The sequence below is a fragment of the Athalia rosae genome, chromosome 4, assembly GCF_917208135.1.
Source record: "Athalia rosae chromosome 4, iyAthRosa1.1, whole genome shotgun sequence".
NCBI lineage: Eukaryota > Metazoa > Arthropoda > Insecta > Hymenoptera > Athaliidae > Athalia > Athalia rosae.
The window spans coordinates 1140473-1154585 of NC_064029.1; the positions used below are offsets into that span (position 1 = coordinate 1140473).

Genomic DNA, 14113 nt, shown 5'->3' on the forward strand with positions numbered 1-14113 from the left:
ACGAGACAGCAATTTTTTGATAGCTCTGCCGTCTACCATATTCAGTCGAAGAGATGAGTGTTCGCGGTAACTGCATATAATTAGCAGCTTTTTTAATTCTGTTCAGTTTGTAATGCGATTAAAGTTCATTCTCCAGATTTGCAAATATACGCGCAAATGAGGGGTTTAAAGCAAAAGAAGCTTACGCGATCAAAGTCCATTCTCTAGATTAGTTGGGTAACATACGAACAAATCGTGAGAGGTATACCCGCATATGTACGTGCATTTTTTAGCGTCATTTTGCATTATGATTTTCCTGAGAACTTGAATTTTTCTTCGTTGAAAATACCAACTTTGAACGACACTTCAAAATTCATCATTTCTTCTACATCAACCCCGTCCAATGCACCGATCGAGAAAACTTTATCGGTCAATCCGTTCGTGATTGCAGAGAAACCATGCACGTGCACGGTAAAATGGGCAAAAGCAAAATGTGGAGCCCCAACATGGATTTCAATATAGTCCGCATTGTGTAGCCGTCAATAATTATCGCCTGTATAGGTTGTCTTACTCGGATATTGTTCAATTACATAAAGCAAATACCGATTCGGTTATCAAATCAGAGCGGGAGCGAGCAAATAAATCTTAATGAGCAATTAATTAATACGTTAATAGTTATAATTGGACGCGGGACCGCGGACAGCCGCGACGTGTAATAAAAAGAAAAAACTAATGAATTAAAATAAAATCAAATAAAAATTTCTCATAAAATAACTCTGCGAAATTATCAAGTCGAGGTCTGTTCGCCTGTACACTCTACTTTGCAGCATCATCACGCGGCATTGCAAGATCATTTTTTCGGAGTTTCTCGGGGCACGTGAAACTGGCGTGTGGTTTATGAGCTGAATTCCGTTTTCAGTTCATCGAAATTTTAACATTAATCGCAGCAAACAAGTGATATCAAATAGAGCCAAATTTGTCTCCGTTGTTTCAAAATATACACGCGCAACGATTAGGGTGGCTGACATTTCTACTGAATTTTGTCAGTGTTCGGTCAAGGCCGCCCAAATTATAGTAGGTATAGTCCGATCTATTTGTAGGACATTAAACGGCCCCGGTCATTGGCAGCGCGAGAATTAAGATCTGTCGAAATCAGTTGCTGCTCCCATGAAATTGAGATGATTAATCTGATCCCCACAGTTTCCATTGCATCTTACGGCCGAGGTAGGCAGGAGAAAATTTTCGATTGCTGAGATTTGAAACTTCCGTTATTCGTTTCGGTTTTTATAATTACCGAATCACTTCAACCATCTGAATATCCTGTTTGACTGACACGTGTAAAACTTGAACTCTTTTGTCAGATATTCTATCCGCAAATATTGAAATCTGGGCATTCGCACTTATGAAAACCCATGGATAAACGTGTGCAATGTATCAAGAATGTCGGAATTCCACCCGCTTTGTGTTTCCGATACCCGTGAATTATTTAGAATATGCCAGTGAATTCGATATCGTGTTCAATCTAATCCTCTCGCTTCGAATGCTCGTATCTCTTATCAAGGTCATGTTTGGGTATTTCTAAAAACTTTTTCCATTTTTTTTCAATATATTTGTTCCCTCGTACGAAATGTTATTTCGGTTTAAATCACAGTTTATTATTACTCTTCATTTTATCTCTGTGGCAACTCACAAGCTCACCCGAAACATCGCATCTTCTGTTACTCACACTGTACACGGTTGACATATTACTATAAAATGTAATAACAACGTCGATAAAATTGAATAAATAATCAAATTAATATTAGTCAACCTCCGACTGATCGTCAACAACAATAATTCAATTATCAGAGACGCGATGTATACGTACGTTTACCGCAGCAGGATAGTGCATGTAATTTTAGTTTTTGCGCAGTATAGAGAAAAGAAAAACTCTGTAGGTAGATAACTAGATGAAGATCGATCACTTGAATTGGGTTCCGGAGTAAATTTGTCGTTGACTTATTATCTCTCTCATAAGTGTTATTAGAACTGACAAGCAGACAAATAAACTACTTAAAAATTATGATCAAACTCTCCGATCTTCCGTTGCCCTTCGTGCGGCATAGCGTAAGTCGAAGAAAAATATAATAAGTCGTGTACGTGCCTACCATGGACCAAATTGAACAATTTTTACAGAGCCTTTTTTCCATCAAAGAAACATTCGAGCTATTTCCGAAATTCCGGATAACATATTAAACTTCGGAAATTAGAAACAGCAAGAGAAAAACAGGGTAAAAAAAAAAAACGCTGAGAAAAGGCATTTCTAATTCGAACGATATTGGAGAAAATAGTCTGCCTAAAGCTGTAAGAAAATAACCCCTTGATATCGACCCTGCGTACCTTTATCCTTACAGATTATTATCCGATCATTATTTGAAGCAGATAGTAGTAAGAGATAAGAGCGACGCAGAAGTTACACACCTAAAGATCCCTTGGCTACCATTGTTAAATAAGAACCTGAAAATATTCTGTTTCTCAACGTTAACAACAATAAAATCAAGAGGTGTTCTTTCGGACTTACAATTAGTATTCAACGATGTTTACGAAATCGAAATTTCACCCGTAATTTCGTTTGCGGCAAAAATAAATCAAGTCGGGTGAAAAACACTTACACCTTGCACCTTGTTGGAATATAAAATGAGAAGAAATCCGCACTAATTGGGGAAGGTTTTCCGTTAAATTCCCACTGACGAATGACAGTTTCCGAAGCTGCAGACGGAGGATCTCCTGGACCAGCCCTTTCAAATTGAAATGCGTGGTCCCAGCTTCGAAGAGAAATGAATCTACATACCTGATAGTGGATCAGCTGCGAACTCGCGAGGCAGATCGAGCCATATATTACCGCGGTATTTGCCGACACATAGTCCAGGACGTAAATACGGTACAGAGACGAAGAGATATCAGTGGCCATTTGACATATGACCCTTGACGGTGGCCTATGTGTCCATCGGAGCAATAGCTCTTCGACCGGATTCCGCAGTCGTTCGTTGTCGTGCGTTCCGTTCGCGTAATTAAGAAAAGTCGGGCTTCGTCGTCCTTCCAAAGGGCAATAACGCCGTCCCTCGAAAAAGAATTCTCCAAGTAGTCAAAACCCTTAAGAGTGCACGTGAAAAAAGTTGGTAAAAAAAAAAATGGAATACAAAAGAGGGTGGTAGTAACGCTATGGATACACTAAATAAAAGAAACTGATCGTGCGTTACATTGCAGAATAACATTTGGGGTACGTTGGTAGAAAATTTTTGAAAATCAACTTTTCAACCCCTAATTGTACGTCAGATACGTCCCCGTCCAACTCACACAGATGCCATGCCAATAAATAATGCTGAACTTGTGCTTATTTGCTTTATGAAATTAAATGAATCTTGCGGAGTTATTTTGAATGAATGAATCTTATTGCGATGAATCACGGTCAGAGAAAATAATTATTACCGCGACGTGTAATAAGTGAAAGTATTATAAAAAGAATATTCTGAGAATACAGAGAGGGATTTCTTTCAATTTAAGGTATTCGGTTGCGAAGAATTTTTTATTCTCGAAATCTGAGACCAGGCTACCGTGTGATTGTTATTGAATTCCGAAATCAACGAAATTTTATTTTCGTGTAAGCTCCTCTACCAACTTTTTTTCTTATATTTTACATCTACTGTAATGTTATTAATAATATCACCTCGTTAAGCTCAATAATACCGAAAATTTACGCCACTCGTTAACAAACCCTCTACGATATCACAAGGTACACTCGTATACCTGTACATACAAACGCCACGATTCACGGGGTAGTCGGTTATGATAAAAATCAAACCATACTGCGTACAACAATGAGAAACACGATTTTTCCAGGTTATATTTGGTCAATCGAGGTCAGGAACAAGCTTTTACGTACAAAATAGAAATTGATCGAAGCTGGGAGGGGTCTCAACTTTACTTGTTTTCTTCGGAACAACAAGATACACATAACACTTTACGCTGGCGAACGGCGAGAGTTCTTCTGAATTTTTGCCTCGATCCATTGTTCAAACTGATTTTTAATCGGCTCATTTTTTCTTCGAGCAATTTATTTAAAAAACGAATGAATTGATCGTCATAAATCCATTTGCCGGAGAAGCCGTGCATCTTGAATGGCTAAAATTAAAAAGCTCGTGACGAATGGAAAGCTGTCTCCCGAACCAAGATCGAATTAAACAAAAAATGAATAAAGCATATTTGCAGTAAAATTCAAGGATATTCGAACGTTCGGAATAAATTATTATCGACAGTGACCTCAACTACGCTAACAAGAAGGCGATCCTGAGGTGAGATACAGTTTCGAAACAATCATTCAATGTCCACCCCATCGGACCTGCCGATAATATACGCAGTAATGGAATTATTATAGGCGAATACTATTTAGAAATAACTGTCACATTATCTACCTATATTCAGGTGAGAGGCGAACTCCCATGTATGAATACAATTAAAATGCTAGGATCTGCAGTACAAATTGAACTGTTGTGATATTCCTATCATTATCCCGCGTGCATAATTGAAAGCGCTGTGTTTTTTTCCTAACATTTTATCAAACGTATTACGTAGTGTTTGTTGAGAGCAGCCGCGGCAATAATGGTCACGAAATATAGAGAATATGAAACAAACAACTGTTCCGAGAAATTATGTGTCTGTATTGTATGGTATGTATTTTTTTATCCTTTCCGCGACTAATTCGAGTAGGTAAGTCGTGAAAAATCTATTTCCCCCCTACTGTGTATGTGGAGGATGAGAAAAAATCGTGCGATAATATCGAGGTCATTTTATGTACCATTCCGGTAATGAGAATCTAGATAAGAGGTCAATCGCGTAAGGAGCGCCTGAGAAAAGTAATGCATAAATTAAAGGGTGGGATCGACAAATATGATTGGTCTCGCATCGTAGAAAAAAACTTGTCGAAAAATTGATTTCACAACGTTACGTATATTTTTATTGTACCTGTTCATATTTTATCCAAAGTTATATGCATAATGCGAAACATATTACACATGTTTCACGTAAAACTTCCGCGTCAGATCGCACGTCTTCAGCGAAACAATCACATTATTTTCTCGTCAAAAGAAAAGCATTTTTCATTTGGAAACTCACTGAATACGTTCAGAAAAATGAGGCAAGACAAAATCATTATTTCGGTAACGCTCTGCGCACGTAGATTTTTCAAACAAAAAAGAGGAATGTAATGAAAAAGTTGATTGGGTCTTGTGAGTCGTTATTGGTCAATGAATATATGGTTTGAACAATATATCCATGGCTCAAAGGAATTATTTACATTCCGGAGCGAAAAAAGTTGAGATATCTCGATTAGTTGTAGGGTTGTAATTATAGCTTAATTTCGTCAATAAATTCGTGTTGAGATATCGAAGAATACCCCATAAAATCCAATAAGCTAAAATGTTGAATTCAAGGGAATATTGAACATTTGATTCCGAAAATTCAAATCTGGAAGCTAAATTAATCTATCTATAAAATTAATCGAGATATTGCCAATTTTGGACCAAGAAAATTTTTCATTTTATATGCTATTCTTACGTACTTTGATCACAGGAATCCGAATTCATAAGTTGAATTGATCCATCTATCAAATTGATCCAGTTATCGCCAATTTTTCACTTTACGGAGCAGAAACATTGAGACATCTCGATGGGAAAAGTTACTAGCTGGATTTGCTCGACGGATTCGTGTTCCTGGGGTCAAAATACATACGGGCGCGCGGTTTGTTGTGGGGCGTCACCTCTGCTCAGCCCCGAAGGTGACGTCTCACAACAAAGCGCTACGCTGCTGGCTACGCTGACTCCAGCAAAGCTCGGGTTTGCTGGTGAATTGAGAAATACGAATATTTCGACGCATGCATGGATTGCGATGAATGAAAGTGGGTCTACGACTAAAACCACTCGATATGACTTATGATTTTTCTGCTCCCAACAGCGAATAATTGATGATTGCTCGATCGATTGCATGGGTAGATGATTTTGGCTTTCAAATTTGAATTCCTGAGCTGATTATACGTGAGATTACCCTTAAAAAGCCGAAAAAAAATCGATTTTTGGGCCAAAAGTAAAGTAGTTCAAAAATTGATTGTATTACACTTTTCTGACGTATTTTGACCTCAGGAATCCGAATCTGAAAGAAAAATTGATCTATCTCTAAAATTGACCGAGTTATCGCCAATTTTCAGCTTTTCGGGGTCAAAAATTAAAAATTGATTTCTTAGTCTATATTAATGTAATTTGAGCTCAGGAATCTGAATCCGGAGGAAAAATTCATCTATCTGCAAAAATGACCGAGTTATCCTCATTTTTTCGCATTTTTTGGTACAAATTTGAGGATATCTCGAAAGGAAAAAATCGTAGCTCAATTTGGACAACGGATTCGTGTTCCTGAGGTCAAAATACATAAGAAAAGTGCCATACGATCAATTTTAAAAAATAAAAATTTTTGGCCAAAATTTGAAAAAATCGTAAGGGGTACCCCTTGGAAAAATCTCAAATTTTGACCAAAAATTTTTATTTTTAAAAATTGATCGTATGGCACTTTTCTTATGTATTTTGACCTCAGGAACACGAATCCGAAAGCCGAATTGAGCTACGATTTTTTCCCTTCGAGATATCCTCAAATTTTCTGCTCCAAAAAATGAAAAATTGGCGATAACTCGATCAATTTTACAGATAGATTAATTTGGCTTTTTGATTCGTGTTCCTGAGGTCAAAATACATAAGAAAAGTGTCATACAATCGATTTCAAAAATACTTCATTTTTGACCCAAAAATGAAGTATTTTTAATCGATTTTTCTCTGGTAATCTTACGTATTATCAACTCAGGAATCCAAATCTGTGAGTTGAATCGAACCAACTACGGAAGTGATCGAGTTGTCGCCATTTTATCACTCTAAAAATCGACAAAATTGAGATTTGTGATCAATATGTGACAATTGTCGTTCAATTTAATCGACTGAGTCGTTTTTCCGAGACCGTAATACATAGGATTAACGCCTACACTTGTTTTTTCAATGATTTATTAGTTCTTCATCCCTTAGTAGATCCCCTACTAGCGCCTAGTTACGCGCAGTCGGCGTTGCACAACCCTAAATCAAGCGTTTGAACGTATGGCACAAGGAAAAAGTCCAATCAGAACTTCTCAAATGTTCAATTTAGAATACAACTCAAAGTAAAACAATTCATTTTTTCTGAAAATCATAAAATAATCGCACAATTCAACCGTTCCCAGGTGGAGGAAAAATAAACGCGACATTGACATTATTAATAAATAACAAATAACGCGTGTCCGCGAGTCAAGTCACGATCGCGTGTTGTTATAGGATTTTTATAACGGGGTTGCGCGGGCGCCATAAGAACAAAGCTCGGGGATGCTGCTGCTGGACGTTAACTACGGCGTTGAATCCCGCAGTTCCGTGATGTTCTTCAGCCGGTTCGGTTCAACAACTTTTCAAAAGCTTCGAACGAACCCTCCGAGCTCCTGAGACTGATGCGTTTCTCTAATTTATCGTATAATCAAGTCACATGCACGATAACGCGGTTACATAAAATTTCAAATAGCTGCTTCAGTCGACTGGGGTGTTTGAATTTTTCTTCCATCAATATTTGTGAATCATCTATTCATATTATTGTATAATCTTATCAACTCCGGATTGACAAATAGCACGAGATATCGATGAACGTCAAATTGATTTTATTCTTTGTCGTATTCCTGTCTGCCGCGTGGTTCAATTCATAAATAGATTCGAGTGATGCACAATCTTCGCCAATTTTGAACGACTTATTTTCAGAACCAATCGCCTGACGCAATCTTCGAACAATAGATCGCGTATTTTCATAAAATCAACCCATAAGATTTCCTCGAACAGATGGTGATATTGGAGCGGCAGATCTTGGATGAACGTGAAATTTTCTCTTACCTAATCGTAAACGTCGAAATATCGATCACAGTAGGCGAAAGTTAAACAACGTCGATCAAAAACGATAAAAATAAAATCATAAGTTTGAAGATCGTTGGGGACAACCTTGTTACTTAACTTTTCAATAAAAATTTTAACCGCTCATCTTCACATTTGCATCGAAAGTATTCAACAAAGCTAGAAAACCAATAGACGTCGCTGATAAATATCGTAGTCGCCCTGCCATTTGATAGGTGAGAATTCACGGAGGGCGATGGGTGGGCTTGTGATATCGATGGGACAGTGTGAGCTATTTGAAAGTGCCGCAAGTTCAAAGATCGAGGGAAAATTATTTTGAAGAAAGATGCCATTCTGAAGCAAAGGTAACCGATTGTAAGCTAAAGTTACTTTCGTACACTTCTTACTCACGCAGCGTTCAATTTATTCACAGATAATCGGGAACTCTGAACTCCATACTTTCCGCGATAAAAGACCTTTTTCTTCTCTCGTTCGAACTTTGCAATTTCAGCGATGTCGACGGATTTTTTCGCAGCCGACCATCCGACCGCGTATCACACGGTACAGATACACGTATAATTGTGCGTGAACCAGATGAACACCACGTTTGAATTTTTTTTACAAATGAAAAATGAACAGTTTTTTTTTTTTTTTTTTTCAATCCGCCCGTTATCCAAACGCGGATGGTCTTACGAAAATAAATATCCATCGCCGATAGAGAGATGACTCAAGCGCCCGATTTTCCAAATTTTATTTCACTTATTAACGGGAGTATCGAGCAGATACCTTACCAAAGGAATGTAGGGGGATCGAGGAGTAATGTTTTGGAACTAATCGCCGCCCACGAAATGTAGATCTATAGGTAGCTGCTTCAGTTCAAGCTCTTGAATGAGTCTTGAAGTAGATTTAGGGCTCTCGATGTACGATCTAATTTCCCTGTAGAAATTTTTGAGCTCCTTTTCACCGCGTATGTTTTATGAGGCGTATTATAACTAATTGAGTTCAAGTGACCCCCTCAAAGAGCGTGAACGAGTTTCAAGGGATTTAACTTGAGCGGAAGGGGAGATGAATTTTTTTTTTTTAGGGGATTTTTTGATCGGGTATTACGTTGCAGATTTAATTGGAGTAAAAGAATTTCACTAGGTTTCCTCGACAGAGTTCGAATAAATTGGATAAACAATCGCATCTACTGTACAGTAAATATTTATTCGCGTATAACACGCGAGTCGATCACTGTGGCGATTCCATGAACAACAGATGCATTGTGCAAATGGTAAACGTATCGTAAGTGAAACGATTATTCTCATCCGGATTTTGTTGAATTTTATCATTTATCGTCGGTTGAGCAGAGATATTTTTTATTTTGCGGACTCTACGCGGGGGCGACGAACACAACAGGTGTAACGATATAACGTGGATAGTTATCGTTGTATTCGAAAATGTCCCGAGGGACTCGATTTGACAAAGATGAGCAACTAATCCGACCTTCCGACTACTTATCGTCAGTCAAACCCTACTGGCGCAACGTCCCAAATTAATTAAGCAATCGACATCAATTAGGTTGATTTGCAAAGAGAGATCAGTTTGTCCGGAACGATTATCCGACATTACACCTGAACTCTGCATGCATAATACAATGTGATGCGCGAAAATCTAGGATTTTGATACGATATTCTATGCGAATTGAAAATTATCGCGTATTTTATCTTCCTGTGAAACGTAGATTAGGATTTTTGTCTCCTTTTTCTCATTGCGTGATGTCGTCGAATCGTAATACTTTATCAACAAATGTCTCCAACGAGAGAATATCAGAATCGCTGTATAATTAGGATTCGCCAAAGGGTTCTTTCGGACAAGATCCACAGAAATTAATGAATAAGAATTTCAATGCACCACGTTGAAAAGAGCTCGCCGTGAAAAAATAAAAACGACATATTCCGCATTCCGTTTACCCCCGTGTGTAATATTTTGATCCGACCGCCCACGCAGCCCTCGTTTCTTACTCTATTGGACTTATATTACGTCCCGCTGTGATCTGTCCTTCTTCGACGGCTCATCGTTGATAAAAAAAAAAAATAATATATATAACGTCGAAACATACACCCATCGGTCTATCGGAACCAAACCGCTTCGAAAAATTTGATCAGCTTTTCGCGAAAAGATTTTAACTTGTCTTACCCCCAACTCAACCACCCTCGAGTCTCGATGGAACGGTCATCGAGTTCGACTTCGACGTTGTTGAAGTGTTCAAAGAATCGGCGGCAAGGACAAAATTGTTCCTTGGCAAAGGATGCAAAATTAAAGCTTCGCAGCTGAATAAAATAATTATTTTCAAACTACTCATCGCCCGAATTCGTTCACGCGCTAGAACTTTACTTACGTCGAACGTTTTATCCGTAGGATATTTATAATAAACCGGAGTATTTCACCCTGTAAAGAGGACCGGCAATTGTAACATGGAGACGACAACCTTCGAACCCAACGGAACCTCCGTTTTGAGCAGCCACAATGAAACGGAATTCGAGCTGCCGATCGACATGCGATTTAACGAGGGTCACGTCGTATCCATCGTGACGTACAGCGTGTTAATGGTCATTTCTGCGATCGGTAATTCGACCGTGCTCATACTCATATTGAAAAGAAGGGGTAACAGGAGATCCAGAATTAACACGATGCTGATGCACCTGGCGATCGCCGATCTAATGGTGAGTTCCTATCGATATCAAAGCTTGAATTTTGTGCGGAGAAATGAGAGTGATTTCAATGTCGCTTACAGGTGACGTTCGTCATGATGCCCTGCGAAATCGGATGGGCTGTTACCGTTTCTTGGGAGGCGGGGGATGCGATGTGCAGAATAATGGCATTCTTCCGGGTCTTCGGACTCTATCTTTCCTCTTTTGTTCTCGTCTGCATCAGCGTTGATAGGTAATAACGAGTGATCATCGTTCCGCCGACGGGAATATTCCCTTGCTCATTTATCCCCTCGATCATCCCACTTTTCGCTTGGGAGGTCGTATCGACTGCGGGATGTTGAATCCACTTTGTATTTAACGAAGCGATTGCGATACGTACAACGTCCACTCGAAGAAATCAAAGAAAGTAAAAATTATATTCCTCCTTTCAAGGTACTACGCCGTATTGAAACCCTTGCAACTAACCGCCGTGGATAAAAGGGGCAAAGTGATGCTCACCATGGCATGGGGAGGCTCGATCCTTTGTTCTATGCCACAAGTAGGTTCAAATAATTTTTCATCTCACTGAGGCGAAATTGAACGTTTTCGTTTTACGTGGGTATCGTCGATGAAAGTTGTTCTTGACTTCTCATCCATTTTACCCTCCAGATGTAATCTTAGAACTACGCCAAAGTTTCTGGAATTATATTTATCTCTGTTAAATCCGATCACGATGTTGATTGTTTTTAATTACCGTGAATGATTGCAGATGATCGTATTTCACGTGGAAAATCATCCGAATGTAACTTGGTACGCTCAGTGTATCACTTACAACACATTTCCAACGTACACTCACGAACTTACGTATTCTCTCTTCGGTATGGTGATGATGTACGCGCTTCCCTTGATCATTATAATATACAGTTATTCCAGCATTATAACTGAAATATATAAAAGATCCAGGGAATCCCTCAAAGGCGAGTAAATTAATCGACTATTCGAAGAAAAAAAAATAATCAAATCACTTCGTGAAATTCCTATCGATAATTAAAATCTTCCTTCGTCAAACTCACAGATAAAATTCGTCGATCATCACTTGGATTTTTGGGACGCGCCAAAATCCGCACCCTAAAAATGACGATAATCATCGTCCTCGTATTTTTCATTTGCTGGACGCCGTACTACGTGATGAGTTTATGGTGAGTGATCCCTGAAACAAGTCTCAAAAATCCGAGACACATCGAACTGAGAAATGAACAATTATAACGTACCGTATGATGTGTTCAAGGTACTGGATCGATCGAATTAGCGCATCAAAAGTCGATCAACGTATTCAGAGAGGACTGTTTTTATTTGCCTGTACAAATTCATGTATGAATCCGGTCGTTTACGGGGCCTTCAATATCCGCAGCAAAAAACGGGTGAGTTTTATCTCTTTTCTCTCAACGTAATATTTAATATTCTTGCAAAATTGCCGTGCTGCGTAGCTGCAGCGAAATCGATGTAAATGTTCTTGCCAATTTATTGTATATTTTCTATAATTTGATTTCGATAAAACTTCATTACAAGTCGGAATAACTTTTACTTCATACGTCATCGTCGCATGTTTCATTCGCCGTTTTGATCAAGCATTCCATTTGTAAATTACCAATTTCCAATTGCACCAAGTTCACGGATACCGTATGCTTTTGAATCACCTTTGATCTTCGCTTCGCGGATATCCGGTACAAGTACGGAAGATAATCAAAGATCGGAGATACCATAATCTCGCCTGTTACGTACCGGGGTGCCGGGGGCCTTTCGGCCTTTTCATAATATCAAAATCTACAAGCATGCGAATGTCAAAAATTCACATTTGGTTGTAGGATCGAAAACCGGCACGAGCTCCTACCATAGAAACTCGAGTCACTCCGCTGTCCCTCTCCGTAAAGCTGCTCGGCTAAATGAACTAGGAGGGACGTGAAAAAATAAGCAAATGAACAAAATAAATAAATTAATAAACCTGTACATAATATACTAGAGAATTGTTGATGAATTTTTGGTATACCTGAATATATCAACGATGATTTGATTCATCGATAATAAGATACAGAAATACGTTGTATGTAGATAATACATAAAACCGGAATCTCTGCACTAAAAACGAGTTACTTTTTAAATGAATGATTCTCCCTCACTTCGAAAACGCGATCGTTTCATTTTAGAAAATACACAAATAGGTGAATTTCCGTACAAATAATTTCACAACATTAACGAACGAATACGCAACTTCCATTTGTCAATAATTTTTTTTTAGTTAACTTTACTATATTTTTTAATTGCTTTTCCTTGTTTTTTATATGAGTTCAAAAAATTATTTCATCTAATTTGTTACTCGTTGTAACATCTATTTCATAGATTGTAATTGTTATCTTCGCAGTATGTAGATATGATTAGTGTAATACGTAATTAATTATATACTTCTGTAAAATATTATTAGTTTCTCGTTGTATATTTATACATATAGAGGAAGGCGGGGCAAAACGGGGTACGTTCCTTTTCGATCATTTCAATAAAAAAATGTACAAACTTTTCGGGATACCCCACTTTGCCTCGCTTTCACCTGTCATTATTATTGATTGTATTAAACAGAATATTTGTTATCCAGCCTCTGTTCACTTTCGTTCTATATATTATATTATTGACGTATGCTCATATTCTCTCCAGCCTCAGATCATCCTACATCCTTGAAAAATCCAAGAAAACAGAATTGCAATCTTATTACTTCATACACGTGTCTATTCACACGCATGAAATGACGTTGTTCTTTTCTCGACGAGGTGATTTTCCTTGGTTAAATTACCCAACGAATGATCAATGTGTAATAAAATGATAGAGTCCTCTTCTCTTCCTTTTACTCATTTGAATTTGGTCTTGTTTTTTTACTTTCATCTCACGAATAATTACGACAGCGGTTGGAAAAATGAAAAAAAAGATTCGTTAAATTTTTCAAACACGAGCTCTCTGTTCTACTATATACGCAGGATTCAGGGACATTGCAAAGAGTCGCGTCCTGCACAATCCGCGGTACCCGGGGCGCAGCCGATGTCGTATGCCGAGTATCTTGGCATCGGAGTATGAACGAATCTCAACATCATCTCGTCCGGCCTAATGATAAATTGGTCAATGTTACCCTCAGTCTTTTTCCCACGCAAAGTGCAAACGGACCGAAAGTTACAGATGATGGAAAAACTCAAGTCGATAGTGTAGATCCTCCTCAGTTACAGAGTCAAACGGATTATAATGACAAACACTGCTTTACGGTATCACCCTTGTAAATTCAACCAAAGGATACCGATGGGTATTTCGAATGAGTAGAGAAATGACAAGTGATTTTTGTGACTTCTAGGATTATATGAGTAGCTGTTGATCGAATTTTTTGAATAGCTTAATTAATTAATTAATCAACTTCACAGCAATTAATGAACTTGTCTAATCAATGTTCCGTAC

The 14113-nt window shown here is 38.2% G+C and overlaps 1 protein-coding gene across 4 annotated transcripts; it reads left to right on the top strand.

The window, feature by feature from the left end:
* The first annotated feature begins 3003 nt into the window (after positions 1–3003).
* Positions 3004–14004, top strand: LOC105687518 (adipokinetic hormone/corazonin-related peptide receptor variant I). 4 transcript variants are annotated; one of them, XM_012403221.3, is made up of 9 exons: positions 3004–3238; positions 3859–4310; positions 10353–10657; positions 10729–10877; positions 11078–11183; positions 11394–11601; positions 11700–11823; positions 11913–12045; positions 13648–14004. In XM_012403221.3, exons 3-9 carry the CDS (start codon positions 10409–10411, stop codon positions 13939–13941), a joined length of 1263 nt encoding a protein of 420 aa, XP_012258644.2. In that variant the 5' UTR covers positions 3004–3238; positions 3859–4310; positions 10353–10408; the 3' UTR covers positions 13942–14004. The 4 variants fall into 4 exon arrangements, with proteins under 4 accessions (XP_012258644.2, XP_012258643.2, XP_012258649.2 ...); XM_012403220.3 differs by lacking the exon at positions 3859–4310 and having other exon boundaries at positions 3005–3238; XM_012403226.3 differs by lacking the exons at positions 3859–4310; positions 13648–14004 and adding an exon at positions 12490–12767 and having other exon boundaries at positions 3015–3238.
* The last annotated feature ends 109 nt before the right edge of the window (positions 14005–14113 follow it).